This window comes from Myotis myotis, unplaced genomic scaffold, assembly GCF_014108235.1.
Source record: "Myotis myotis isolate mMyoMyo1 unplaced genomic scaffold, mMyoMyo1.p scaffold_m19_p_56, whole genome shotgun sequence".
Taxonomy (NCBI): domain Eukaryota; kingdom Metazoa; phylum Chordata; class Mammalia; order Chiroptera; family Vespertilionidae; genus Myotis; species Myotis myotis.
In genome coordinates this window covers 81173-106425 of record NW_023416364.1, presented here as the reverse complement: position 1 = coordinate 106425, position 25253 = coordinate 81173, and the positions used below count along the sequence as shown (strand labels likewise).

At 61.1% G+C, this 25253-nt stretch overlaps 3 protein-coding genes across 4 annotated transcripts in view; 2 read left to right on the top strand and 1 right to left on the bottom strand.

Annotated features, from left to right (window-relative positions):
• Positions 1–714: 714 nt before the first annotated feature.
• SYNGR4 (synaptogyrin 4) lies at positions 715–9312 on the top strand. 2 transcript variants are annotated; one of them, XM_036311514.1, is made up of 4 exons: positions 715–826; positions 7361–7598; positions 8620–8759; positions 9053–9312. In XM_036311514.1, exons 1-4 carry the CDS (start codon positions 734–736, stop codon positions 9284–9286), a joined length of 705 nt encoding a protein of 234 aa, XP_036167407.1. In that variant the 5' UTR covers positions 715–733; the 3' UTR covers positions 9287–9312. The 2 variants fall into 2 exon arrangements, 1 of the variants encoding a protein (XP_036167407.1); XR_004968024.1 differs by lacking the exons at positions 7361–7598; positions 8620–8759; positions 9053–9312 and adding an exon at positions 5442–5527.
• A 2607-nt stretch (positions 9313–11919) lies between these two features.
• KDELR1 (KDEL endoplasmic reticulum protein retention receptor 1) lies at positions 11920–19719 on the bottom strand. The gene is made up of 5 exons (XM_036311537.1): positions 19481–19719; positions 18771–18871; positions 18430–18588; positions 13857–14109; positions 11920–12646 (listed from the first exon to the last, which is right to left on the bottom strand). The coding sequence occupies exons 1-5, from the start codon at positions 19569–19571 to the stop codon at positions 12612–12614; spliced, it is 639 nt and encodes a 212-aa protein (XP_036167430.1). The 5' UTR covers positions 19572–19719; the 3' UTR covers positions 11920–12611.
• A 3885-nt stretch (positions 19720–23604) lies between these two features.
• GRIN2D (glutamate ionotropic receptor NMDA type subunit 2D) overlaps positions 23605–25253 on the top strand; it is a 45297-nt gene continuing 43648 nt past the window's right edge. The window contains exon 1 of the mRNA XM_036311565.1: positions 23605–23975. The gene's annotated coding sequence lies outside the window, so the exon portion shown is untranslated. The remainder of the gene's footprint in view (positions 23976–25253) is intronic.

The following is a 25253-nucleotide window of genomic DNA, read 5'->3' as shown; positions in this document are numbered from 1 at the left end:
CGCCTCATTCTGAGGGGGCAGCCCCGGTCCCCACACGTCTGAGGGCCAGACCCCCCCAACTTGAGAAAACGCCCTTTTATGAAGACGGGGCTGCATTCTAGGTGCAGGCCTGTGGGCTAAGGAAATAACCCCAAGGACTAGCCTAAAACGTGCCCTGTTCTACCTTTACGGTTCTCCATTATGGGCGCTGACACCCCAAACCAGAAAGGGGTCCCCCTGGCTCAGGTCTCCCAGGTGCGACCCAGCGCCTCCACTCCCTGGAAACGCCACTGTGTCCCTCAAAGGGGTGCTGTGCTCCCCTGTCCGTGACGTGACCCCCATACCCAGCCCTCTGTCCACCCCTTCTCCCCGCCTGGGGTTTCCTCTCCAGCACCCCCTCCCTGTGCCCCCCCACACCCCCTCCCGTGGTGCCCCTGCCTCTAGAATCCTGAGGACCCCCTTACCCTGTACCCCAACTCATGGGGTCCTCGGCAAACCTCTCACCCTCCACCCCCAGCCCTGAGACCCCCCAGCAGCCCTTTCACCCCGTCCCCCAGCTCCCAAGAACCCTGCACCCCACGCAACCCCCTTCCAGGGACCCCCGGACGCCCCCTCGCCCCGTGCCTCTGGCCCTGACTGCCCCCCCACTTCTTGTCGCCGAGCAGCCGAGCCCCAGGGGGAGCCCGAAGCCCCCGGAAGCCAGCAGAGCGCCCCCGCGCCCGCCCCCCCGGGCCCCGGGAGCCCGGCGGCCGCCATGCACATCCCCGAGAGCCTGCAGGACCTGGCGGACAGCGAGGCCGTGCAGTTCCTGAAGCGGCCCAAGACGGTGGCGCGGATCTTCGCAGGGGTGAGCCCCGCCGGCGGCCCTGGGTGCGGGAAGCGGGGCTCCCCCCGCAGACACGGAGGGGCCGGACGGGCCCGAGGCAGCTGATAACGGGGTCACCTTTCCCGAGCACCTGCCCACGCTGTTCCGGGCACGTCCTGCTCTCACGGAGGAAACCGCCCTGCAGAGCAGGTGCTGGGAGACTCGTTTAAAAAAAAAAAAAAATATATATATATATATATGTAGATAGATAGATGTATATCTGTAATATTAAAAGCACAATATGCTAATTAGACCGGACCGGGCTGTGAGAGAAGCCTGGTGCTGGCAGCGGGGGAAAGGAAGGCTACTCTTTTTTAAAAGTATATGTATTTTACTGATTTTTTACAGAGAGGAAGGGAGAGGGATAGAGTTAAAAACATCGATGAGAGAGAAACATCCATCAGCTGCCTCCTGCACGCCCCCTACTGGGGATGCGCCTGCAACCACGGTACATGCCCTTGACCGGAATCGAACCCGGGACCCTTCCGTCCCCAGGCCGACGCTCTATCCGCTGAGCCACACCGGCCAGGGCAGGAAGGCCTACTCTTGTACGAATTTCATGCATCAGGCCTCTAGTATATAGACTAGGGGCCCGGTGCACAAACTCATGCACCTTGAAAGGAACTGTGGGCTGGAGGCTGTGGCGGGAACAGGGGTGCGGCTCGGCCCCTCCTCCGCGCCCCACCCCCCCATGTCCTGTCTGCCGGCAGCCCCGCTCCTGCCGCTGCGGCTCCCGCGCCCTGATGGCGCCGCCCGCACCTGCTGACAGCACGGAGGGATTGGGGCCGGCGCCAGCAGCAGGTGTGAGTGGCGGCTGCCGCCCTGATCGCCCCTCAGGAGCAGGGGGAGGTGGAGAAGCCCTGAGGGGCGCTGGCAACGGGTGTGAGCGCCAGGCAGACCTCGGCGTGTGGGAGCAAAGAATTTTTAGTCACCACCAGAGCCTTGCCCCAATGAGAGCCACCGGCACCCCGCCTTGGTCTGGCGCCCTCCCTGGTCTGTGCACGCCCCCTGGTGGCCAGCGCACGTCATAGCAACCAGGTCAGTTGTTCCGCCGTTCGGTCTATTTGCATATTAGCCTTTTATCATAAAGGATTTATTGATTTCAGAGAGGAAGGGAGATTTGAGAGAGAGAGAGAAACATCAATGTGTGTGTTTTTTGTGTGTGTGTGTGTGTGTTTTGGTTTTTTTACAGAGAGGAAGGGAGAGGGATAGAGAGTTAGAAACATCCATGGGAGAGAAACATGGATCAGCTGCCTCCTGCACGCCCCCTACTGGGGATGTGCCCGCAACCAAGGTACATGCCCTTGACCGGAATCGAACCTGGGACCCCTGAGTCTGCAGGCCGACGCTCCATCCACTGAGCCAAGCCGGTCAGGGCCAATGTGTGTTTTTTTGGAATTCATAGGCCAACACGTTTTTAAAAAAAATATCAGCCAAAACCGGTTTGGCTCAGTGGATGGAGCGTCGTCGATCTGCGGACTGAAGGGTCCCAGGTTCGATTCCGGTCGGGGGCATGTACTTGGGTTGCGGGCACATCCCCAGTGGGAGATGTGCAGGAGGCAGCTGATCGATGTTTCTGGCTCTCTGTCCCTTTCCCTTCCTCTCTGTAAAAAATCAATAAAATATATTTTAAAAAAAAAAATATCAATGATGAGAGAGCTCCCTACTGGGGACCGAGCCCACAACCTGAGCATGTGCCCTTGACCGGAATTGAACCCAGGACCGTTCAGTCTGAGGGCCCATGCTCTATCCACTGAGCCACACCGGCTAGGGCCCATGTGACTAATTGAACTTAAACTAATTAAAATCAAACGTCCTGTTCCTCAGGCACAGGGGCTGGTGGCTCGCGTCCTGGGCAGATGGAGGACATGTCCATCATGGCCCCCGGTGTTGGCCGCGGTCTGCCAGGTGCCAACGCCTGTTCATTCTCCACCTTTCAGTCGAGGGACGAGGAGAGGGGCAGGGACTGGGGCCTCGGGGAAGGGAGTGGCCCACAGAGGCGGGAAGAGAGTGTGTCACGTGGACCCGAGACACCAGATGCTGGGCGGGCACGGCGCCAGGCAAGGGCTTTAAGGGCCTGCGTTTAATCCGCACCCCGTTCCCGAAGCGTCGAGACACCTGGGCTCCAATCCGCATGCATCCCAAACTCTGCTGTGTGGCCTGGGGCCAGTCACTGCCCCTCTCTGTTCCTCTCCTCTGCCAGAGCTGGAAACTGAGGCCCAGGGAGGTGATGAGACACGATCGGGGTCATGGGAGCAGGTGGGGGGCCCTGGATCAACCCCAGGGACCGAACCCAGAGCCTCCCCTTTCGGCCCCTTCCGGAGCCTGTGGTGGGAAGAGCCCGCAGGCCCGGCTCGGCGTCCCGGCTGGGTCCCCTGCAGGTCCACGGAGGGTGACGTACGCCCCCGTGTGCCTGGTGTCATGATCCACAGCACCCCTTTTATTCTCAAAAGCACCCGGACTTGTTTGATAACGTCCTGAGTCACCTCGGCCTGTGTGACCTTGAGCAAGCGCTTGATTTCTCTGAACCTCTGCTCCCTCGTGGGTAAGACGTGGGCCCTGCTGTCCGCTCGCGGGAAGGACTGCGGTGAAAAGGAAACCGGTTACTGTCCCTCAACTGGTCAGCACGGGCCCGGCACGTGGTCAGCTTTCGTCAAATAGCGATTATTATCGGGACAAAGTATTACTTGTGAGCAAGGAGAGGAGGAGTTTTTTTTTTGGGGGGGGGGGCGGGGGCCCTAGGGTGATGGGGACTTGTGTCCACTGCCGCTCTCAGCCAGGGGAAGAGGGGAACTACGAACCCCACCTCCTAGTTCCAGGGCGTTATGACCCCCGGCTGCCCCCAGGGGAAACTGAGGCCCACGGAGATTGAGCGACTTGCCCAAGGACATCGTGCAGCTGGTGAGAGGAGCTGCACGCTCCGAACCCAGGAGGAAGGGCGGGTGGCGGGGGAGGAGGAGCCCCAGCTGGTGCGGACTGGTGTGTGTGTGGGGGGGGGGGGGGGGGAAGGGCTGCCGGCCAGAAGGTTCGGTCACAGACTTTGCCCGCTGCCTGCATCACCCTCCCTCCCTCCCAGCTCTCCTCCTTCCCCCCTGGCCTGGCTCCTCAGGAGGGACTCTCTGGGCAGCTGGCGCCTGTCTTGGCTGCCGCCTGCCAGCTGGTGCCTTAACTGATGAATCTTTGCTCCCTCCCCGGGGACCGGCCAGAGAGGGCGCGGAAGGCGGTTTGGACCCGGGCTTCCGAGATCTCGGGTCCCTCCGGCCCGGCAGAGCCACCTCCCCACGTCTCCAGGGCCACAGCCCAAGGTTTGGGGGGGTCAATGGACGGACAACCCCTCCCCCCCGCAGCTAGAAGTCAGGAGGGCTGGGTCCCCGTGCCCTCTCCCCCACGGACTGACCTCGAGAGGACCCTTGGTCCCCTCCCTGGGTGATTCCCGAGAGCCATCATCAGGGCCAGGCCCCCACCCCCGCACACCCCCTCCTCGCAGCAGCACGGACACGGACTGGGAAACTGAGGCTCCGAGAAGTGAGGGGCTTGCCCAAGGCCACGCAGCCGGCAGCGTCGGCCGTGTCTGGCTCTTTGCACGCCACCCTAACGGCTTCGATTGATCACCTGTGAGGCAGGGGTGACTTGGTACCAGCTAGCGAGTGGACCTGGCGGGAGCCTTCGGGGAGGTGAGGCAGGTAACACGGACACAGGCTCCGAAATGATGGATGGGCCTGCTGGTCCCTGGCCTGGCTCTGCCCCAGACCATCAGGCAAGACGCACCCCCCTTTATGGACTCTGTTCTTCAAACTGAAGCAGATGGAGGCAAACACCCTTAGTCAGTGCCGCCGCGCTGGGGACCTCCTGGTTCATAGGTCGACGTCCGACCACTGAGCCACACCAGCCGGGAGGGGAATCCGTTTGGACTTGAACTCCTTCTGGACAAAAAAGGGGACTCACTGTCGTTGTCATGATTGTTGTCGTTATTATTATTCAGAGAAGGCAAGACAACGGATCGAAGAGGAAGAGAGGCTGAGAGTTCAGGGGTCCATCCGTTGCCTCCCTAGTCCCCACGCTGAAGGTCAGGGCCAGAGCACAGAAGAAAGGCCCAAGGTCATTCCCTTTCTCACACACATTGGCTGAGGTGCATTCTGGTGCTGGGTGCTCAGGACAGAAGGGTCCCCCGTGGACCCGCCCAGAAGGAGTTCAAATCCAAACGGATCCCCCCTCCCGGCTGGTGTGGCTCAGTGGTCGAACGTCGACCTATGAACGGGGAGGTCCCCAGTTGGATTCTCAGTCAGGGCACATGCCGGGGTTGTGGGCTCCATCCCCAGTACGGGGCGTGCAGGAGGCAGCCGATCCCTGATTCTCTCTCATCATCATTTCTCTCTCTCTCTCTTCCTCTCCCTTCCTCTCTGAAAACAATAAAGACATTTTTTTTTTTAATGGATTCCCCTACCCCACCCCCCTCCCCTGGCCCTGGTCCCAGCCAGCACTGCCACGTCAGTCAATCCCCACCTCCTGATTGAGGTCCTATCACTGGATTCCTCAGAGCCCCAACCTCAGCTCCATTACGAGCCTGTGCCTTCCCACCGGTCTCTCTGATCTGCAGGCTTCTTGCCTCGCGCCCTCCGAACCATCAGGACCCTGCGGATTTGCGCTAACTCCCGGCTCTGACCCCGGCCATCCTCTGCCCAGAACCGCTCCCTGCATGTAATCAAATCCAAGTAAGAAGTTTCACGTTCCACGGCTCCCAGTACCAGACCCCTCCGCCTGGTGTTCAACCTTTGAGCCTGGGCCCCCGCCCGCTTTTGCAGCCTCCTCACACCGGCTCCTTCTTATGCAATTTCTCTCCAGTCCCCGAAGGGCCCCGCTCTGCAGCAGCTGGCTTGAGCACACACACGCTGCGTCCCGCCTGGAATGCCCTTCCTCCTCTGCCTGCCTGGAAAAGTCCTCATTCTTTAAGATGCAGCTCAGATCTCATTCTATTTCCCCCTGAACCCAGCCCCACGAGTTCCGCCCCGGCTCACACCTAGACTCTCTCCCTGACCCCAGGCCCCAGGCACCTCCCAGCCTGCTATCTCTACTCTCACCCCCTCCAGTCCATCTCTACACGGCCCCAAAGGGGTCTTCATGCACCCGGAGCTGCCCCGGCCCCTCCGCTGCCCAGCGCCCTGCTGTGGCTCCCTATTGCCCCCCTGGCAACATCCCCATCCCCCCGCCTTTTCCAGCCTGCGTCACTCCTCACAGCCATCGCCTCATCCAGGCCGCCTTCCTGGATCGATTCCCCCCCGCCCCAACCCCATAGTGCCCACCCCATAGCTCCCCGGTTCCTTTCCTACTGGGTTCGGACCTCCCACGCTGCAGTGCGACTGTCTGGGACAAATAATTGGGACTTGATGTTTTCACGGAGTGGCACTGAGAGGAACCTCTGCCCTCAGGCACCTGGTCCGGCTGGAGGCCGTAGAGCAGGGGGCTGAGGCAGACTCAGGCGCCGGACAGCTCGGTCCGAACCCAGCACGGCCCCCTGCTAACTGGGTGGCTTTGGGTGACTCCTCGCCTCTCTGTGCCCCAGTTCCATCACCTGAGAATCGGGGCTGTTGGAAGGACCCACATCCGGGGTGGCCGTGAGGGTGGCGCAGGCTGGGGCGTGGGGAGCACTCCAGTGGCGCTTCATAAACACCCCGCGGAAGACCAGCGTGGACGCAGACAATTGTACTAAACAAACCAGGAAAAGAAAGAACACGTTCCTGCTTGTTAGGTCCCGGGTGCTTGTGACATCTCTCTCCATACTTGTCTGAATTTTGGGAATATCTCGTAAATTTATTTTAAAAACTGAATAGGGCCCTAGCCGGTTTGGCTCAGTGGATAGAGCGTCGGCCTGCGGACCGAGGGGTCCCAGGTTCGATGCCGGTCAAGGGCATGTACCACGTGATGTTTCTCTCTCATCGATGTTTCTAGCTCTCTGTCCCTCTCCCTTCCTCTCTGTAGAAAAATCAATAAAATAAATATTTTTAAAAAATGAAAAAAAAAAATAAAAACTGAATAGGGATTAGCCAGGCTGGGCGGGAGGAGGGCGTCGCAGGCCGTGGGAAGAGCCGGACGCAGAGAATCTCGCGCCGCCAACACTGAGCTGCTGCTGCTGCATCCGTCCGGGCAGCGCTGGGCGAAGCATTTGATGTTGGCACCTGGGCTTGGTGGCCAGGTACCAGCTTGGGGTGACGGGAGGGGAGCAGGTGAGGCCAGGTGAGTGGGGAGAGCACAGACCAGGCTGGGCCTCACAGGGGCCGTGGCGAGGGCCCAGGGGGAGAGGAGGCCCGAGCTGGGAGGATGGGAAGGTGGTTGAGGGGCAACAGCAGGCACAGGGCTTGGAGGCTCTGAGGCCTGGGCGCGAGGGAGGGGCCAGAGCTGCCCCCGGGTGGGTGGATGGCAGGGTCCGGCCTGCAGATGGGGAGCCCAGGGGGGCACGGGAGAGTTTAGGGAGAGGCTGAGCGCCACTCAGGGCCCTGGGACCTGCTCCCGCATCCACAGATCTTCGCCCTCATCGTCTTCTCCTCCCTGCTGACCGACGGCTACCAGAACAAGACGGACTCTTCGCAGCTCCGCTGTGTCCTCAACAGCAGCAACGTGGCCTGCAGCTTCGCCGTGGGCGCCGGCTTCCTGGCCCTGCTCAGCTGCCTGGCCTTCCTGGCCCTGGACGCCCACGAGGGCCACATCGCCTGCACCCGCTTCCGGACGGCCTTCCAGCTCCTGGACTTCATCCTGGCAGGTGAGCCGGGCCACCGCCCACAGCCCCGCCCTGCCCGCCCCCGCCCGCCCCGCCCAGCCGGCCACGTGGAACCCAAAGCGCCCCTCCCTTCTCAGGCTCATTGGCACCTGAATGATTACTCTGTCCTTTAGACTCAACCTAAGGGTCCGTCCTTCTGATCCCCGGGCCAATTCTAGAAACCGCCCTCTGCTCCCCTCCCTCCTCCCCCCTCCTCCTCCCACTCCCCTCCCTCCTCCTCTGCTCAGGGCCGGTCCCAGCATCGTGGGCTGGGAGGGCCCTCGGTGGGCACTGAGTCCACGCCCTCCTTCTGTGAGAACCTTCTGTGAGGGGGGACGTTTGGCACCTGCGCTTCCCATACAGGAGCCGCCGGCTCTTGAAGTGGGACCCTGGGGCTGAATTTTTTAAAAATATGTTTTAATTGCCCTGGCCGGTTTGGTCCAGTGGATAGAGCGTCGGCCTGCGGACTGAAGGGTCCCAGGTTCGATTCCGGTCAGGGGCATGGACCTGGGTTGTGGGCACATCCCCAGTAGGAGGTTTGCAGGGGGCAGCTGATCGATGTTTCTCTCTCATCGATGTTTCTAACTCTCTATCCCTCTCCCTTCCTCTCTGTAAAAAATCAATAAAATATATTTTTTAAAAAATATGTTTTTATTGATTTCAGAGAAGAGGGGAGAGGGAGAGAGAAACATCAATGATGAGAATCATTGATCGGCTGCCCCCTGCATGCCCCCTACTGGGGATCAAGCCCAAAACCTGGGCCTGTGCCCTTGACCTGGAATCGAACCGAGACCTCCTGGTTCGTGGGTCGATGCTCAAACCACTGAGCCACACTGGCCGGCGGAGCTGAATTATTTTGAATTTTATTTGAACTGATTGAAATGTAAACAGCCACCTGTGGCCGTGGGCAGTGCAGCTCCACTCCAGCAGCACATCTTACAGGGGCTGGAGGGAGAGGCCCTTTCCAGGCCCAGCAGCCCTTCCTGAACCTCTCCCCCCCCTTTCTTCTCTCCTGCGCCCCCAGTCCTCTGGGCAGGCACCTGGTTCCTGGGTTTCTGCTTCCTGGCCAACCAGTGGCACCGTTCGCCGCCCAAACAGTTCCTCCTGGGGAACAGCAGCGCCAAGGCCTCCATCGCCTTCGCCTTCTTCTCTGTCCCCATCTGGGTGAGGATGAGCCCCTCACGGGCACCCCCTGCAGGGCAGGGTGGGAGGGCTGGACCTTCCTCCTGCTCCCGCAGCTCCCTGGGCCTCCGCTGGCCCCTTCCCTGGCTCCCAGGCAAATCCGAGAGCAGACGCGGGCCTGCCTGAGGCCTGTGTGGGTGGCGGCTGAGCTGGGTGGCTAGTGAGCAGTGGGCACAGCCGCGCCCTGCGTCTCCCTCCCAGGCCAGGCCCCGGCCCCATCCGTCTTTCTCCGGCCCAGCCCACGCCAGCCTTCGGCGCCCCTTCTCTGCCCACAGATATTCCAGGCCTACCTGGCCTTCCAGGACCTCCGCGATGACTCCCCGGTGCCCTACAAGCGCTCCCTGGATGAGGGGGGCGTGGTGCTGACCACCCTCTCCCCGCCCTCCGCCGCCAGCCCCATCAACACGCCCACCACCGGCCCCAACAGCATGAGTTACGCCAGCTCCGCCCTGTCCCCCTATCTGACCACGGCGAAGGTCCCCCGCCTCGTCATGATGCCCGACAACTAGACAGCCTCATCACCTCAGTAAAGAGCTCTCCCTGCAGAAGCGTTTCTGAAAACAGCCCCCTGTCCTCATATCTGGGCCTCGCTGGCTCCTGGCGCGGCCAGGGGTGGGGAGAAACCCAACAAGGTCACCCCGGGGTCCCTACCACCTCCGGGTCCCTCCACCCGACACCACCGTGATAGCTGCACATTAGAGGTGGGGACAGGAGAGGGACGTCGCTCCTCAGTTAGCCATGGAGGGGCAGCTGAGGAAGTTCAAGTTCAGAGAGAGCGCTGAGAGTCAGGGTCAACCCTGGGACCAGCCCTGCTGGGACCCCAAAGCCCAAGCCCTTTCGCTCCCTCCAGTGACAAGGCACCCAAGTCAAAAGCCGGCTGCGGAGGAGTCGGTAAGGGAACAGGGTGGCGAGTCTGTGACGGGTCAGGGAGGGGGGATCCTTATCTTCAAATATTTGGAGGATTGATGGGGAAGAGGGAGTGGTTTTATGGAGAATCCCAAGCTCACGGAGGACTCACACACAGACCCCAAAATGCTCCTGTGTGTAGGACCAAAAAGGTAACTCCATTAAGGCAGCCAGTAAGTGCATAGTGGGGGGAGGGGCCGTGTCGAGGAGGGGAGCCCTCACTCAGCACCCACACTCGGCGCCATGGGCCTGGGGTGCCTAGAGCAGCACTGGCCCATTGAATATAATGGGAGCCACAGGGCGTGGAATTTTTTTTTTTAAATATATCTTTATTGCTTTCAGAGAGGAAGGGAGAGGGAGAGATAGGAACATCAATGATGAGAGAGAATCATTGATTGGCTGCCTCCTGCATGCCCCCCACTGGGGATCGAGCCCCAGACCCAGGCAGATGCCCTAGCCACCAATCGAACCGCGATCTCTTGGTTCACAGGTCGACACTCAACCACTGAGCAACACCAGCCGGGCAGGACATGGAATTTTAAATAGAAAAGTAGAACAAAACAAGTGAAGTGAATTTTCATATATTTTATTTAACCCAGTATATCCAAAATATTATTTCAACATGTCATCAGTATAAAAAATTCCCCGGTATCTTACATTCTCTCATACCGAGCTTTCGAAATCCTTTGCGTATTTTACATCTCAGTTTGGACCCGCCCCATTTCAAATGCTAATGGTCACGTGTCGCTGACGGCCACCACATTGGACCACGCAGCTAGAACCTTCCGGTCTTTCCAGAACAATCGGACATTATGCGAGCTTTTTTCACGTCATGCCGGCCAAACAAAACACACCCACACGAGAGACACACACGGTGGCCTGCAGAGCATCCGTTTGCAAACTGGACAAAGGGATGCGAGTCGTGGGGGGTCAGATGTGGGCTCCCTGGTCGCTGTGTGAGGTTTCCTGCGTGGCAGGCCCCATGCTCAGTTCTGGGGGTACAGAACAGGGCGGTCCCCGTGGGCATGGGGAGACGTGGCAGAGGTGGCGCGGAGGGCAGGGAGGATTCGGGCTCTCGTCCTCACTGTGCGGCCAGCTGGATAAGCTGGGGCGTCTCACTTGGCTTATCTGGGCCCGATCTGTGCTGGCTGGAACGCTAGGGACTGGGACCCCTGAGAGTGATGGCTCCCAGCCCCAAACCACCCTCGCAGCCCTGTCCCCGCTGCCCCTGTCCCCTTGTCTCCCAGGCTTCTGGGCAACATTCCTCTGAACAGGAGGCCCCTCGGCTTAAAGGAAGAAAGACAGGAATAGTTGAAATACCCCACAGCAGTGAGTAAACACAGGCTCAGCGTGAGGAAGCCGGCACAGACCGCCTCTGCCACCCGCCCTCCCAGCCTCGGTTTCCCCCTCCAGTGCCCGCTTCAGGGGTGCTGAGGGCCCAGTGGGCTCCTCCGTGAAACCCATGTGGCCGGGCACTAGCAAAACGCTCAGGGCCGGCCGCTACCGCCTCCTGAAGCTTCCGGCGCCCTGGGGCGGCGAGGGGTCTCAGCAGACGTCTAGGGAGTCTGAAGCCGGGGGCCCCACCCCCAAAGCTTCCGAGGGCCAGGCAGGGAAGGCAAAGGAAGGGGACAGGCCAGGGGTCCCGCCCATCTGGAGGGAGGCGTGGAAAACAGCCCCCTTTTAGCTCCACAAACAAAACCAGAAAATGACAGGTCAGGCCAATAATGAACAGCAAGGACCCTCCGCCAAGCCCTGGGCCGGGGCGGGAAGCTCGTCCCCATCCATTCAGCCCAGCCAGCTGCTGCCGCCCGAAGGGAGGACCAGGCATCGTCACTGACGGATTTCTTTCAAGAGAAGCCAGAAATTCCGATTTTCATGTGAAACTCTGCTTTTTAAAGACTGGCAACTGATCCCTTTTTTTTTTTTTTTTTGTAAGAAACAGAATGGCTCCATAAAATGCCAGATGAGGGTGGGACGGGGCTGCCTGGTGGGTGGCCTCAGGTTCGGGGGAACAGCCAGGGAAGCTCTGCGCTACGACAGGAGGAATCTTGGGGTTTTTTTCTCCAAAGCATCTTCCCCCCGTGAGGACTCGGGGTACAGCTCTGAGTCTCAGGAAACCCAGTTTCTCGTCTCCCTGCTCCTCCCAGGCCTCAGCCGCCTGCGGACGGTCAACGGGGCAAAGCAGAAGCAGACGGGGCCTGGGGCAGGACCCCACAAACGCCAGAGAGAGGGCAAGGAGTAGCAAAAGAGAGGCATCATTTTCCTCGGTTTATTTCAAGAGAACAAAGAATCAACCATCCATTCTGTACAAAAAACATGGTGGCAGAGTCACGGTGACCCTGGAGCCAGCCCCCTAAATGCCCAAAAAACGAGGACCAGACTAAAAACCCCCAACTCTGGGGGAAATTATGAAAAATCAGGGCAGACCATTCCTCCCCTCCGCCTATCCCCAGCCCAGAAGTTTGGGGGGCAGGCGCTGTGTCCTGGGTGGGAGGTGGGGGGTCGGGAGGCCGTGTCGGGAGATTTAGTGTTTGGCAAACAGTGGGGCTGGGAGTAGGATCTGGAAGGGAGCTAAGGGGCTTGGGAGAGAGAAAAGATCTCCCCCCTGCCCCCCCCCCCCATACAGAATATTGAAACGGTTTATAAAAATCAGGGCCAGAGAGTAGAAGAGAAAGGAGTCGTCAGAATCAAAAACTAAATCGTGGAAAGATTATTTTTTTTTCTTCTCTAAAAGGCAAAAAACTACAAACAGCCCAGGTCCTGAGCTTCCCCAAGTCTTGGGTCCTCCACCACCCCCTGGAACCCGGCAGGAGGAAGGTGGGGAGTGGGGAAAAGTTGGTTCTTAAAAAAGTCACCCCTGGACAGGAAGGCTCTTCGTCTCCCATCACCGTCCTCCGCTGCCAGGGAGAGGGATGGCGAGGACCAGGGCTACGCCGGCAAACTCAGCTTCTTCCCCTTCAGAACTGCGAGGAGAGGGGGGGGGGGGGGGGGGCATCACCACGGGGCCGCTCGGACGGACGGCCTCCCACACCCAGAGCCGGACGCTGGGCTGGACAGAGATGCCAGGAGGGTTGGCCCAGGACCCTGGATTATAAACTGGGGAAAGGGGCCTGAATCCTGCGGGGTGGGGTGCGGGGACCCTAGTCTCGTCCGAGGGGCTGAGCAGTGGTCTCCCTGGGGTCCCCATTTCTGCTCGTGGGGAGTCCTCCTCTCCCAGCCTTGAAGGACTCTGGCTGGAGGCCCTGGCTGATCTGGAGAGGGAGCGAGGGTCAGAGGGTGTGGCGGGGCTGGCCGGGGAGCCCAGCCGGAACCCCGAGGGTCCCAGGACTGCCTCCACTGTCCTCCTGCCCCCTCTCTCCTTCACACTGACTGGTGCCCGATTCCTCAGGTCTCTGCCTTCATCATCATCTCCAGCAAGAGGCCGCCCCTGAGGCACCCCCCACGTAAAGGGGCCCCTCAGCCTCCACAGCTGCTCACACCCCTGGTGTCTTTCTGCTGTAACTCGCCACGCTCCTGGCAATCATCGCTCTTTACCTGTTCATTCACCATCTCCCCCAACTAGAATTATAAGGGGAGGCGAGGGAGGGGAGGGCCTCATCCACCCTTTTTCCTACTGTTGCACAGAAAGTGCTCAATAAATTTCTTGGTTGAATGAATGAATTGATTGATCAATCAACCAATCAATGTTAGTGGGCCTGAGTTCCCTGAGGGTGAGATAGAGATCAATGAACAAAGACGAGGCCCTCCTTTCTCTAAGCGCTGCTGGGACTGGGGACCTGGGAATTCCAGATTTTTTTACGGAGTGAGACTGAAATCCTATGGATCTGGGATCTCAGGGCAGGCGGAGGGCTTCAGACAAATTGCAAGCAGGGAAAAGTCAGAGGCCACCTTGCCCCTCTCTCTGTCCTGTCTCCTCTTCCCAAAATGCTCCCGGGCTGGGGAGGGGGCCCGCCTGGTCTCCGTGTGGTCCCGGCAGGAAGCCCCTGTGTGTGAGAAGGCGACCCCCCCCCCGCCCCACTGCCTCGCTATCTCCCCTCGGAGACGCAGGGGCGGAGGAGAGCGACTCCGTGGTCCTTAGGGAGGCCAGGGCTGGAAGGCTGAATTCCTACAAGGGCGGGGGGCCTGGGACCCAGGGCCTGAGAGGAGGCCGCCCCCCCCCCGCCCCCCAGTTACCTTTGGTGATGTAGAGGTAGAAGAAATCGCAGTAGAGGACCGTCTGGACCAGGCCGGCCACGATGGCGATGAGATCAAAGAAGCCCTCGAAGGAATAGCGCCAGATCCAGTTGAAGAGGTAGAGCGCGCGGTAGACGCCCAGCGCGAACAGGTAGTGGCTGGTGATGGTCTCCGCCTCGCCCGTCTTGCTCACCATGAAGAGCTGCGGCAGGATGGCCACGGACTCCAGGTAGATGGAGAAGGTCCAGAGGATCTGCGGGGGCGGGAGGGACACAGGCGCAGGCAGGGATGCGGGGGGAGCGGACAGCAATGCCTACCAGCACGCCTCTGCGCCAGACAGCGCCCGGCCAGCGCCCGGCCCACACCACGTGTACTCTCATCTCCTCCACAACCCCGGGCTGGAGCTGCTGCTGTGAGCACCCCCTTCCCAGAGGGGGGAAGAGCCTTGCCCCAGCCCACGCAGCCCGTCAGGGGCAGAGCGGGACCCGGAGCCGGCTCCCAGTCGGTGCCCGTGAGCACTTGACAGTTGTGCCTCTCCAAAGGCAGCCCAGGGTGCGCCTCGGCCCTGAGACTCCCCTTCTATGAGACTCTGGGCAAGAGACCCAGGTCCTCCGAGCCTCTGCCTATCTCTGAACTGGAGAGGATTTTCCCCTGCCCTTGTAGGGGTGACATTCTAGGTACGATCTTTAGGGACATAAATCAGACTGTGTCACTTCCTGGCTTAAAACCATCCAGGAGCTTGCGGGGCCAGCGTGGCTCAGAGGTGGAGGGTCAACCTATGCACCAGGAGGTCACAGTTCGATTCCCAGTCAGGGCACATGGCTGGGTTGCAGGCTCGATCCCCAGTGGGGGGCGTGCCGGAGGCAGCCAATGGACGATTCTCTCTCATCACTGATGTTGCTGTCTCTCACTCCCTCTCCCTTCCTCTCTGAAATCAATAAAAATAAATTTAAAAATCAAAATATATTTAAGAAAACAACCACCCATCCAGTCGTTACTTCTTTTTTTTTTTTAAATATATTTTATTGATTTTTTACAGAGAGGAAAGGAGAAGGATAGAAACATCGATGAGAGAGAAACATCGATGAGCTGCCTCCTGCACACCCTCTATTGGGGATGTGCCCGCAACCAAGGTCCATGCCCTTGACAGGAATTGAACCCGGGACCCTTCAGTCCGCAGGCCGATGCTCCATCCACTGAGCCAAACCGGTCAGGGCAGTCGTTACTTCTTATCACAACCAGAATAAAATCCGAATCTAACCTGGGTCTTCAAGGCCCTCCCCGACCCAGCCTGCTCCCTTCCTGAGATCTCTGGGCTGCAGCCAGGCCCTCTATCCAGCCCTCCAACACGCAGGCTCCTTCCCGCCCCAGGACCTTTGCACCTGCTATGCCCGCAGCTCTGCCTCTTCCGCCTCCTTCCAGGCTCAGCTCACCAGTCACCTCCTGGGAGAGGCCTTGCCTGACCATCGTCCCCTCAGGACTGGCACATCACCCATCTTATCTTTCCTGGCAGCGCTCACCAGAATGTGAGTCATGAGGCTCAGCTCCTTCATCTTGTTCACCCCATGACCCACCCCTGGCACAGTGCCTGGCACATATGCGATGCCTGGGTGAATAGGTGAGGGAACGGGAGTCAGCTCCACGTCCTGGCCAGGGGCCACCATTTAGGGACCAGCGACAGCCATCACTCATGAGCAGGACAGGGCACCCTGGGAGGGGGACGAAGACCCTGCCGACATCGGTCAGCCCCCTTTCCGTCCTCGCAACCTGCCAGTCCACCTGGGGTAAGGTGTGATCCGCAGACACACTGAGACCTCCCCGCAGAGAACAAGGCCAGGTGGCAGGTACGGCTCCTCCTCGGCTGTTTTGGTTTATGGGAGGGGAGTGGGGAACATCAGGACATATTCATAACGTGTGCTCATAGAGCACTTGGCAGGCGGCACTGCTCCCCGAACCTTGCAGGTATTCATGGGCTACTGCCTTCGCCCTATGAGGTAAGTCCTTTTCTTTTTTTCTTAATACATTTTTTAAATATATTTTATTGATTTTTTTACAGAGAGGAAGGGAGAGGGATAGAGAGTTAGAAACACCGATGAGAGAGAAATATCCATCAGCTGCCTCCTGCACGCCCCCTACTGGGGATGTGCCCGCAACCCAGGTACATGCCCTTGACCGGAATCGAACCTGGGACCCTTGAGTCCGCAGGCCGACGCTCTATCCACTGAGCCAAACCAGTTAGGGCGGTAAGTTCCTTTCTTATCCCCATTATACAGATGAGACTGAGGCCCAAGGCTGCACAGCTAAAGTGTGAGTAGAGCCCAGACAGTGTTGCTCAATGGTTGAGCGTCGACTCATGAACCAGGAGGTCACGGTTCGATTCTGGTCGGGGCACATGCTGGGTGGCGGGCTCGACCCCCAGTGTGGGGCGTGCAGGAGGCAGACGATCAGATCAGGGATTCTCTCTTATCATTGGTGTTTCTAACTCTCCCCCCCGCCTCGCTTCCTCTCTGAAATCAATAAAATAGTAACTTTGGCCAAAAAAAAAAAATTATTTTTAATTAAATAAACAAAATGTGGGTAGATTCCTCTCCAGGGAGCTGGACTCCGGGGCTTGCTCCTATAATCGCTCAGAATCCTCCAGCAAGGCTCTCACAAGTCAGCTTAGTGGAGGCTCTTAGAAAAGTTACAATTAAATTGGTGCACACCCAATTGTTAGCCCTTGGGACTAGAATCATAGCATAGGGGGAGATGGGAGGTCACGTTTTTATCATGTTTATTTTTAATCTATTCGTGACGTCTGAACTTTTAAAAAATATAATTTAAAAATCATTTTTGAGCCTGCAGGAGGGCTTGGGTTTAAATCCTGTAAGCTCTCTCCTGAGCCTCATCTTAGTTCTCCAAAAAATGGGGGTGAGGATGTCCGCTTTCCCAGGCGGCAGAGAGGTCAGACTGGATGATGGCATATTTTGAGTGGCCAGCATGGAGCTGGGCACACAGTCGGTGCCAAAACCTTGCACAAGTGAATTCCCCCCTCTGAATGAAACAAACAAACAAAAAAACTGGCCTGGATTCTGATCTGGCCTCTTCTACCTGGAGCAAGCCCCACCGCCTCTACCAGCCTCAGCCTCCCCCTCTGCAAAATGGGCGCAGGCTGGGTGAGCGCTCCCAGCAAGGTGGTGGCGGTGATGTGTTTGTGAAGTCCAGGGCCTGCAGCCAAGCCTGGGGTTCCTACCACAGCACGGTGCCGCCTCCCTCTGACATTTTGGGGACCTGTGGGCCAAAGTCACCTTCTGTCCGATTTGTCTGGCCTACAGGGTACTTTAGAAATATATTTTGGCCCTAACCGGTTCGGCTCAGTGGATAGAGCGTCGACCTGCGGACTGAAAGGTCCCAGGTTCGATTCCGGTCAAGGGCATGTACCTGGGTTGCCGGCACATCCCCAGTGGATTGTGCTGCTGATTGATGTTTCTCTCTCATCGATGTTCCTGACTCTCTATCTCTCTCCCTTCCTCTCTGTAAAAAAATCAATAAAATACAGATATATATTTTGAATCTGTATTTAAAATATATAGATCTCGCAGGAAAACTCCTGAATTGTAGCTGCTGTTGAAAACATCAGCCCACCTGGCCGCTCAGGGCCAGCTTTCTCCAAGGCAGGGGTGAGGCTGGGGGAGGACGGGCTGCTCTGAATTTGACGCCTGCCAGGCCTCAGAGCCCAGGAGAGCACAGACTTCACACAAGCCCTCCCCAAACTCCTCCCAGGAATGTGCACACGTGCCACCAAAATGCCAAGGAACATAAGCATGACAGCTGGCGTTTAGGAGTACAAGTATCAACCTGGTCCCAGACGTTTCAGTCACTGAAGAAACATTAACACGGAACGTCCTACCTCGCGCCAGACACTGTGCTCTGCCGATTCCAACCCCTCATCAGAGCCTCTGACGTAGGAACCGGTCCTCCCCATTTTACAGACAAGAAAACTGAGGCGCGGAGAAACTGCCTCGCCCAGAGTCCCGCGGCTGCTAAGTGGGCTTCGAATGCCCGCTCTCTGGGACTGGAGGCCACGCGTTTCACCACGGGGCGATGCGGTATAACCTCAGTAAATCCTCGCATGACCTGCTAACTTTTTCAATCAGAAAATCGAGGCACGGAGAGGTCAAGGCACATGCCCAAGGTCACGCTAATCGAAAGCTGCAGATGTGGAATCCCAACCCAAGCAGCCCAGCTCCCCAGCCCCTGTTCCCAATGTCTGGGCTGTTCCCTAGGCTGTTGACCTTGGACGAGAGTCAGTTTAGACTCCTTAAGCCTCGGTTTCCTCATCTGTACCCTGAGGCCGCTGTGGAAAGCAATGGGTCAATGCGCACGAAGTACTCAGAGCAGCCAGCGCTGCTGCTGTTGCGTTAACATCGCCCGATTCCAGAGCCCATGCGCCGAACTTAGTCCTGAAATAAGGAAGTTTGAGCAAATCTCGCAGAAGGAAGCCTTTGAGGGGGGCCACTGACCATCGCTGTTCTGCTACAACCGCCCCCCCCCCCCCCCGCCCCCCACTACAGGGCCCTCCCAGGCAGCCTACCTCTAGCGGGGTAAAGTCGTGGTTGACCAGGAATGCCAGGATAGCCGTGGGCACAACGAGAAACTCCACCCGGAAGGTGTCGTGGTTCCCGTCGTAAGTGGCTTTGAACTTGCTGTAGATCATCCAGACTGTGGTGAAGGAGCAGGCGATATAGACCACCTGCCGAGGGGGACGAGGAGGGTGCTTCAGCCCGCAGCTCCTGCACCCCCTGGGCTCGGGCCGGGAGCCTGCACCCCCAGCCCCAGGGATCTCAGCCCCTGTCACCTCCTCCCTCCAATCCAGAAGCCGGGGGGCCCCAGGCTCCCCCGCAGGAGGGCCCAGCAGGTGCGGCCGAGCCTCACCTTCATGCACGTGTTGTAGAGGGAGATGTAGTTGGTGAAAAGGTCCAGGTAGCGGGCAGTGAAGACCACGGCAAACAGGACCTGGCTCTTCCCTGAAATCCCTGCGGTGCAGACAGAGTGGGGGCGTCGGGGTGGGCTGCACAGGACACCCCCAGGCCGAGCCGGAGCAGCCCCGGAGCGCAGCCGTCCCGGGAGGCCTGCCCTGCCCGCCCCGCCGGGAGCAGAGCCCTTTCCCGGCCCACAGCCAGGGGGCAGCCGGCCCCAGAGCTACTCCAGCCCGAGGCTCCGTCCCCGGCTAGGCCTCACGGCCACCCCGGGCCCCCGCGGGGTCCCCCCAGGTCCAGGCTCCAGGTGGGGCCTCGGGAGAAGCCCACTTGACCTCAGTGGCCCCCAGAACCGGCCGCCTCCCTCCCGCTCCCTTCCTGGCCGCCAGGGTCCACGTCACCAACTCGCAGCCACCTCCCTGCGGGCCACGGCTCCCCGCACCCGGGCCGCCCGCGGTGGGGCTGGGGGAGGCGGCACCGGGTGCCCGGGGCCTCCCCCGCCAAGATGCACGCACCCCCAGTCTGGGGGGGGAGGGAGCTGACCCCCCCGGTGACCCCGGAGCTGGAAAGGGGGGACCCCCAGCGAGAGGGAGGGGGAGGGACCCGTCCCCCGATTGCCTCCCAGCCCTTCCCCGCGCCCCCCTCCGGCTCCCGCGGGCGTCTCACCGGCACACGAGCGGGACTTCCAGATTTTGAGCAAAAGCAAGATGATGGCTAGAAGGTGGGAGAGGTCTCCCAGGAATCGGAAGAGATTCATGGCTGGGGGGCTCTGGCTGGGCTGGAGGGGGCTGCCCCCCGGGGCTGCGGTTCCGGCCGGGCGGCTGGGCGGGAGGACGGGAGAGGGGCCCTGGGTGGGCTCCGCTCCTGGAGGGGGGCTCTGGGAGGGGGAGCCGAGGCGGGAGCGGGCGGCCGAGCCGGAGCTGGGAAGAGGGACGAGGGCGGGCGGGGGAGGGCCCGGCGGGGAGGCTCCACCCCCGGGGGCGGAGTCCCGGCTCTCGGGCGCCCCCTACCGGCACCCGCCGGCGGCCGTGAATGCACCCCCAAGGGCCGCCTCCTGGATGATCGTGGCGGGGTCCCTGGGATCTGAGACCCCCCCAAATCTGGCAGCTGCTCCCCTAGGCCAGTGGTCGGCAAACTCATGAGTCCACAGAGCCAAATAGCAACAGGACAACGGTTGAAATTCCTTTTGAGAGCCAAATTTTTTAAACTTAAACTGTATAGGTAGGTCCATTGTTATTAACTTCGTTAGGGTGCTCCTAAGCTGGCCTTGGCTAAAGACGTCCTCAGTCTGATTGCGGTACCTTCGCTGAGGTCGACCCCTTCCAACTCTCCCATCCACACTCTCTTGTATACTTGTTTCGTCTATCTCCTTTCCGAAAACCGACTTCTGCGCACGGGCCACGAAGTTCCAATCGCACTGTACGAGCGCGCCCGCACGTGGTATTTTGTGGAAGAGCCACACTCAACGGGCCAAAGAGCCGCATGTGGCTCGCGAGCCAGGGTTTGCCGACCACTGCCCTAGGACCTAGGCCAGTGATGGCGAACCTTTTGAGCTCAGCGTGTCAGCATTTTGAAAAACCCTAACTCTGGTGCTGTGTCACATGTAGAAATTTTTTGATACTTGCAACCATAGTAAAACAGAGACTTATATTTTTGATACTTATTTTATATATTTAAACGCCATTTAACAAAGAAAAATCAACCCGAAAAAATGAGTTTGCGTGTCACCTCTGACACGCGTGTCATAGGCTCGCCATCACTGTCCCAGGCAGTCTGTACTCCGCGCCTGCCCTCGACAGCGATTAGGGAGGCTGGCCTCTGAGCTTTAAAAATCCTGGACAGAGGCCCAGAGGCTGGCTTTTCACGGGCCCCAAGTTCGAATCCACCCAAAAGGACAAGAAAGCAGCCCCCAGCCCCTCCCTCACACCCAGGAGTACGGGACCCAGCCCCCCTTCCTAAGGGTCGACCATCCACCTCCACCTCAACCATCTTGCGTTATGAGCACCCTCGACCCAGGAATCTAGGGGCACAATGCCTGCCCCCCCCCTCTGAGGCCCACAAACGCAGGCCCCGGTCTCTGCTTTTTCAATAACATAAGCCTTCACCCCTACTCTCCCGGACCCTGGAGTCAGCAGCAGCCCACAGCCCTGGCTCCAGCCCCAAATGCAGAATTGCCCCTCACACACACGTGCACGCACACACACACACACACACGCACACACACACACACACTCAAGAGCCCAGGTGTTCTGTGCCACACTGCACCCCAACACCTTATAGAGGTGCTGGGCCCAGGCTCTCTAGCAGGGCGGGGGGGGGGGAGGAGCTGGGCAGCTGGCCTGGGGGGAGGGAGAGGGAGGTGGAGCTGGGCAGCTGGCCTGGGCAGTGGGGGGCAGTGGGTGGGGGGGATCTGCCAGGCTGTGTCTACTAGCGGGTAGATGCTGCTTTCCTCTGATGTTTGAGTACCCACAGGTGATGCAGGCCTAGGCCCCTCAATAAAAGAAGGGGTACAGAGGTAGGGTTTCCTCAGAGGGATGGATACACATCCATGAGCCTTGGACTAGTGGACACCTGAGGGGGTCAAGTTGTCTGAGTGCTGAAAAGGGACTCAAGCCAGGAGGAGGGGGCCTAGATTACTGGGTCCCAGTGGAGAAGGAACCAGGGGCCTGGGCTCCTGGGTCTGAGGGAGGAGGGCTGGGTGCCTGGGCTCCTGGGTCTGAGGGAGGAGGGGTGGGGGGGGCCTGGACTCCTGGGTCTGAGGGAGGAGGGCTGGGGGTCTGGGCTCCTGGGTCTGAGGGAGGAGGGGCGGGGGGGGCCTGGACTCCTGGGTCTGAGGGAGGAGGGCTGGGGGCCAAGGCTCCTGGGTCTGAGGGAGGAGGGGCCGGGGCCTGGGCTCCTGGGTCTGAGGGAGGGGGGGGGGGGGCCTGGACCCCTGGGTCTGAGGGAGGAGGGGCTGGGGGCCTGGACCCCTGGCTCAGAGGGAGGAGGGGCTTGGGGCCTGGACCCCTGGGTCAGAGGGAGGAGGGGCTGGGGGCCTGGACCCCTGGGTCAGAGGGAGGAGGGGCTGGGGGCCTGGACCCCTGGGTCCGAGGGAGGAGGGGCTGGGGGCCTGGACCCCTGGGTCTGAGGGAGGAGGGGCTGGGGGCCTGGACCCCTGGGTCAGAGGGAGGAGGGGCTGGGGGCCTGGACCCCTGGGTCAGAGGGAGGAGGGGCTGGGGGCCTGGACCCCTGGGTCTGAGGGAGGAGGGGCTGGGGGCCTGGACCCCTGGGTCTGAGGGAGGAGGGGCTGGGGGCCTGGACCCCTGGGTCTGAGGGAGGAGGGGCTGGGGGCCTGGACCCCTGGGTCTGAGGGAGGAGGGGCTGGGGGCCTGGACCCCTGGGTCTGAGGGAGGAGGGGCTGGGGACCTGGACTCCTGGGTCAGAGGGAGGAGGGGCTGGGGGCCTGGACTTCTGGCCTCAGGGAGACCTACTTTGCAGGCCTGGCCTTGTACCTCCACACCCGCCGAAAGCTGGGTCCTGGCGTGTGGGATTGGAGCCCCAAGTCAGGGGATGGCCTCCTGCCCCTCCAGCCTCCGAGTGGGAGGGAGCCGGGCCCGAAGTCGGGGTCCCAGGCTGATATCTCAGCGCCAGATTCTGAGTCCCGGCCTCCCGCCCTGTCCCCCCCCCCCCCCGCCCCTCCTCCCGTTTTATCTGCGGCCCCTCACTCTCTCGCCCCGGGAGGAAGGCAGGGGCTGAAAGCTGGGCTGGGGGGCAGCCCCCGGCCCCCGCCCCGGCAGGAGGAGGGGTCCCCAGGGAGGCCGAGGGGGGGACTGTGGCTCTCCCGGCAGGGGCAGACGGGGACTGCATATTAATCGCATCCCGAGTGAGTGTGTGTGTGCGAGAGCGGAGCGAGCGTGCGGGTCCCTCCCGCTCCGGCTGCTCCGAGCCGCGGCCGCCGCCACCCTCGCCCGCCCGCCCGCCCGCAGCCTCCCTCGGCCCCGGCCCGGCCCCCGCTGGGGGGGTGGGGGGGTCGGCCTGGGTGGGTCCGCCCGGCCCCCAGGGGTCTCTCGTGCAGCGGCTCTCTGCCGGGTGAGCATCGGTGGGTCCGGGAGTCGGGCTGGGCTGGTGGAGGGGGGGTGTGTCTGCAAGGGCTGCGGCGGCGGGAGGGGGGGAGGGGGAGGGAGGGAGGGTCCGTCTGTCTGTCTGTCTGTCTGTCTGTCTGTCTGTCTGTGGCGACCCTGAGCCGCCTGCGTGGGTGTCGTGGGCCCCCCCGACCCCCGTTTCCTCCCAGCAGCCCCCAAACCCGAATGGATGGTGTGTACCTGGGCTCGGTGCCTCCCGCCTGCGTCCGGCCGGGCGTCTGGCGTCCCCGGCCGCCTGTGTCCCGCTGTCTGTCGCACAGCCCCTGACGGCAGCGGCGGCCGGACCCCGGTGTGTGTGTGTGTGTGCGTGTGCGTGTGTGTGTGTGCGCGCGTGTGGAAGGGAATCCCAGGGAGGTGAGGCTGTGTGTGTGCTCCTGCCCGGGTTTCAGAGTCGGGGCGCCAGGGGGCGGGGGTCTGGAGGCGGCCGAGCGGAGAAGGGCAAGCGGTGCCCCGCAGACACGCAGCCTCCCGCCCCTCGCGCCGACACACACGCCGGCCGCGGGCTCCAGAGGTGACCCAGACAGACGGACAGACAGACAGACAGACACAGACGCTGAGGTGGGGGGGGGGGCGCCGAGGGCACAAAGGAGGGGGGCGCGGATGAGCCAAGGAGAGGCGGGACTGGACACATGGACAGGGGGGAGGAGCCGGGGCTGAGGCCGCGGAGGGGGGCACCCCCGGTGGGCGGAGGAGGGGGGATCCCCACGGGGTCCGGGCGGCGGGAGGACACCCCGACAGCCTCCGCAATGTCCGGGGCCCAACTTCCAGCGCAACATGTGTAGCGGCGGCGTCCTCGCCTAGGCGCCCGGTCGCGGTGGCCGCAACCTTGGGGGACAGACAGGGCAGGACGGACCTGGGAAGAGCGAGAGCCGAGCCAGGGACGAGCCGAGGTGCCCGCCGCCCGCCGCCCGCCGCCGCCGCCGCCCCGGGGCCTGCCCCCCGCGGCTCCCGAGCCCTCCGCGGAATCTGCGGGTCGCTGGACTCCGGGTTCCGGTCTTAGCCCCCCGGATTCCCCCCCGACAGAACAGGGTCATGAAAAGGTAAGTCCGGGGGTCGGGGATGCAGCAGGGGTGGGGGGGACGGGGACCCCCAGATCTAGGGCAGGGAAAGTTGGCCTCCGGCCTCAGGGAAGGAGGGGGTTGCATAGTGGTCTTGGCCCCCCACCCCACCCCCAGCTCCCTTGTCCCTTGGGGACTCTTCTCTGTCCTCTCTGAGTCCCTATTCCCTGGTCGCTACCCCTCAGACTTCCTAACCCCCCCCCCATTTCTCTGACACTTCGCTCCCCCGCCCCAGCCCCACCTACCTGACACCCCAGAGGCTGTCCCCCGTCTCCCCATGTCCCCTTCCCTCTGCACACCCTGTCCGCATCCCTCTCCCCCTTCACCGGCCTGGCCCTCTCTCTCTCTCCGCCTGCTCTCCCCTCCCTTCTCAGAGCTATGAGTCTGCTATTAATACCCCTGCCAAGGACCTTGAGGGCGTCCAGGCCCGCACCCCTCGCCCCAGGCTGGCACCCCCCCCCTCAGGGTTCCAGAGGACCCTCCCAGCCTTTGGGCACGGGGCTGGGGAGGGGAGAGGAGGGTGCTGTAGGTGCGGGAACGGGGAGGCAAGCCGTCTGCAGCACGACGCGAGGGGAGGGCGGGCTGTTGATCCAAGTGGCCTCTCCTGTCTTCTGTGATGGATTTTGGGGAGGGGGGTAATGGGGGTAGGGGCGCCCCAGGAATCTCTGGCACCCTCCTCCTCCTCGGCTGGGGGTCAGGCTATGCTATATACAGGACGAGCTGGGCAACTGGGGAGCCTGGAGCTGGGGGTGCCCGGGATGTGGGGACTGATAGGATTTGAGACAAAAGGGGGTCCTTGAGGCAGGAGAGGGCTCTGGGCCTGGACGCCTGGTTCCTGGGCACGGAGGAGGCTGGGCACCTGGACCCTTGAGGCCAGGCCGGAGGGAGCCGGGCCTCCTGGGTCCTGGGAATGGACAGGGCTGAGCCGCACTCCTGGGTGCTGGCAGGAGGGAGCCCAGGCCAGGACTCCGGAGCCTGTTGGAGAAGTTGGAGGGGAGGGCTTCTGGTCTGAGGGGGGAGGGGGCTGGCTCAGTCTCCCCCGTCCCTGACAGGGCTGTGGGCAGGGCTCTCTTTGGCCTCGTGGGGATGAAAGTGGGGCCTGAGGAGGTGGAGACTGGGGGCCCCTAGGGGTGCAGCTTCTGGGGATTGGGCCTCCAGAGTCCCCTGAGCCTGGGGATACCGCATCTCGGCCCCCAGGGCTGGGAGACTGCCCTCTGAACCCATGGGGGAGCGGACTGAGCACCAAGGCTCCTCAGAAGG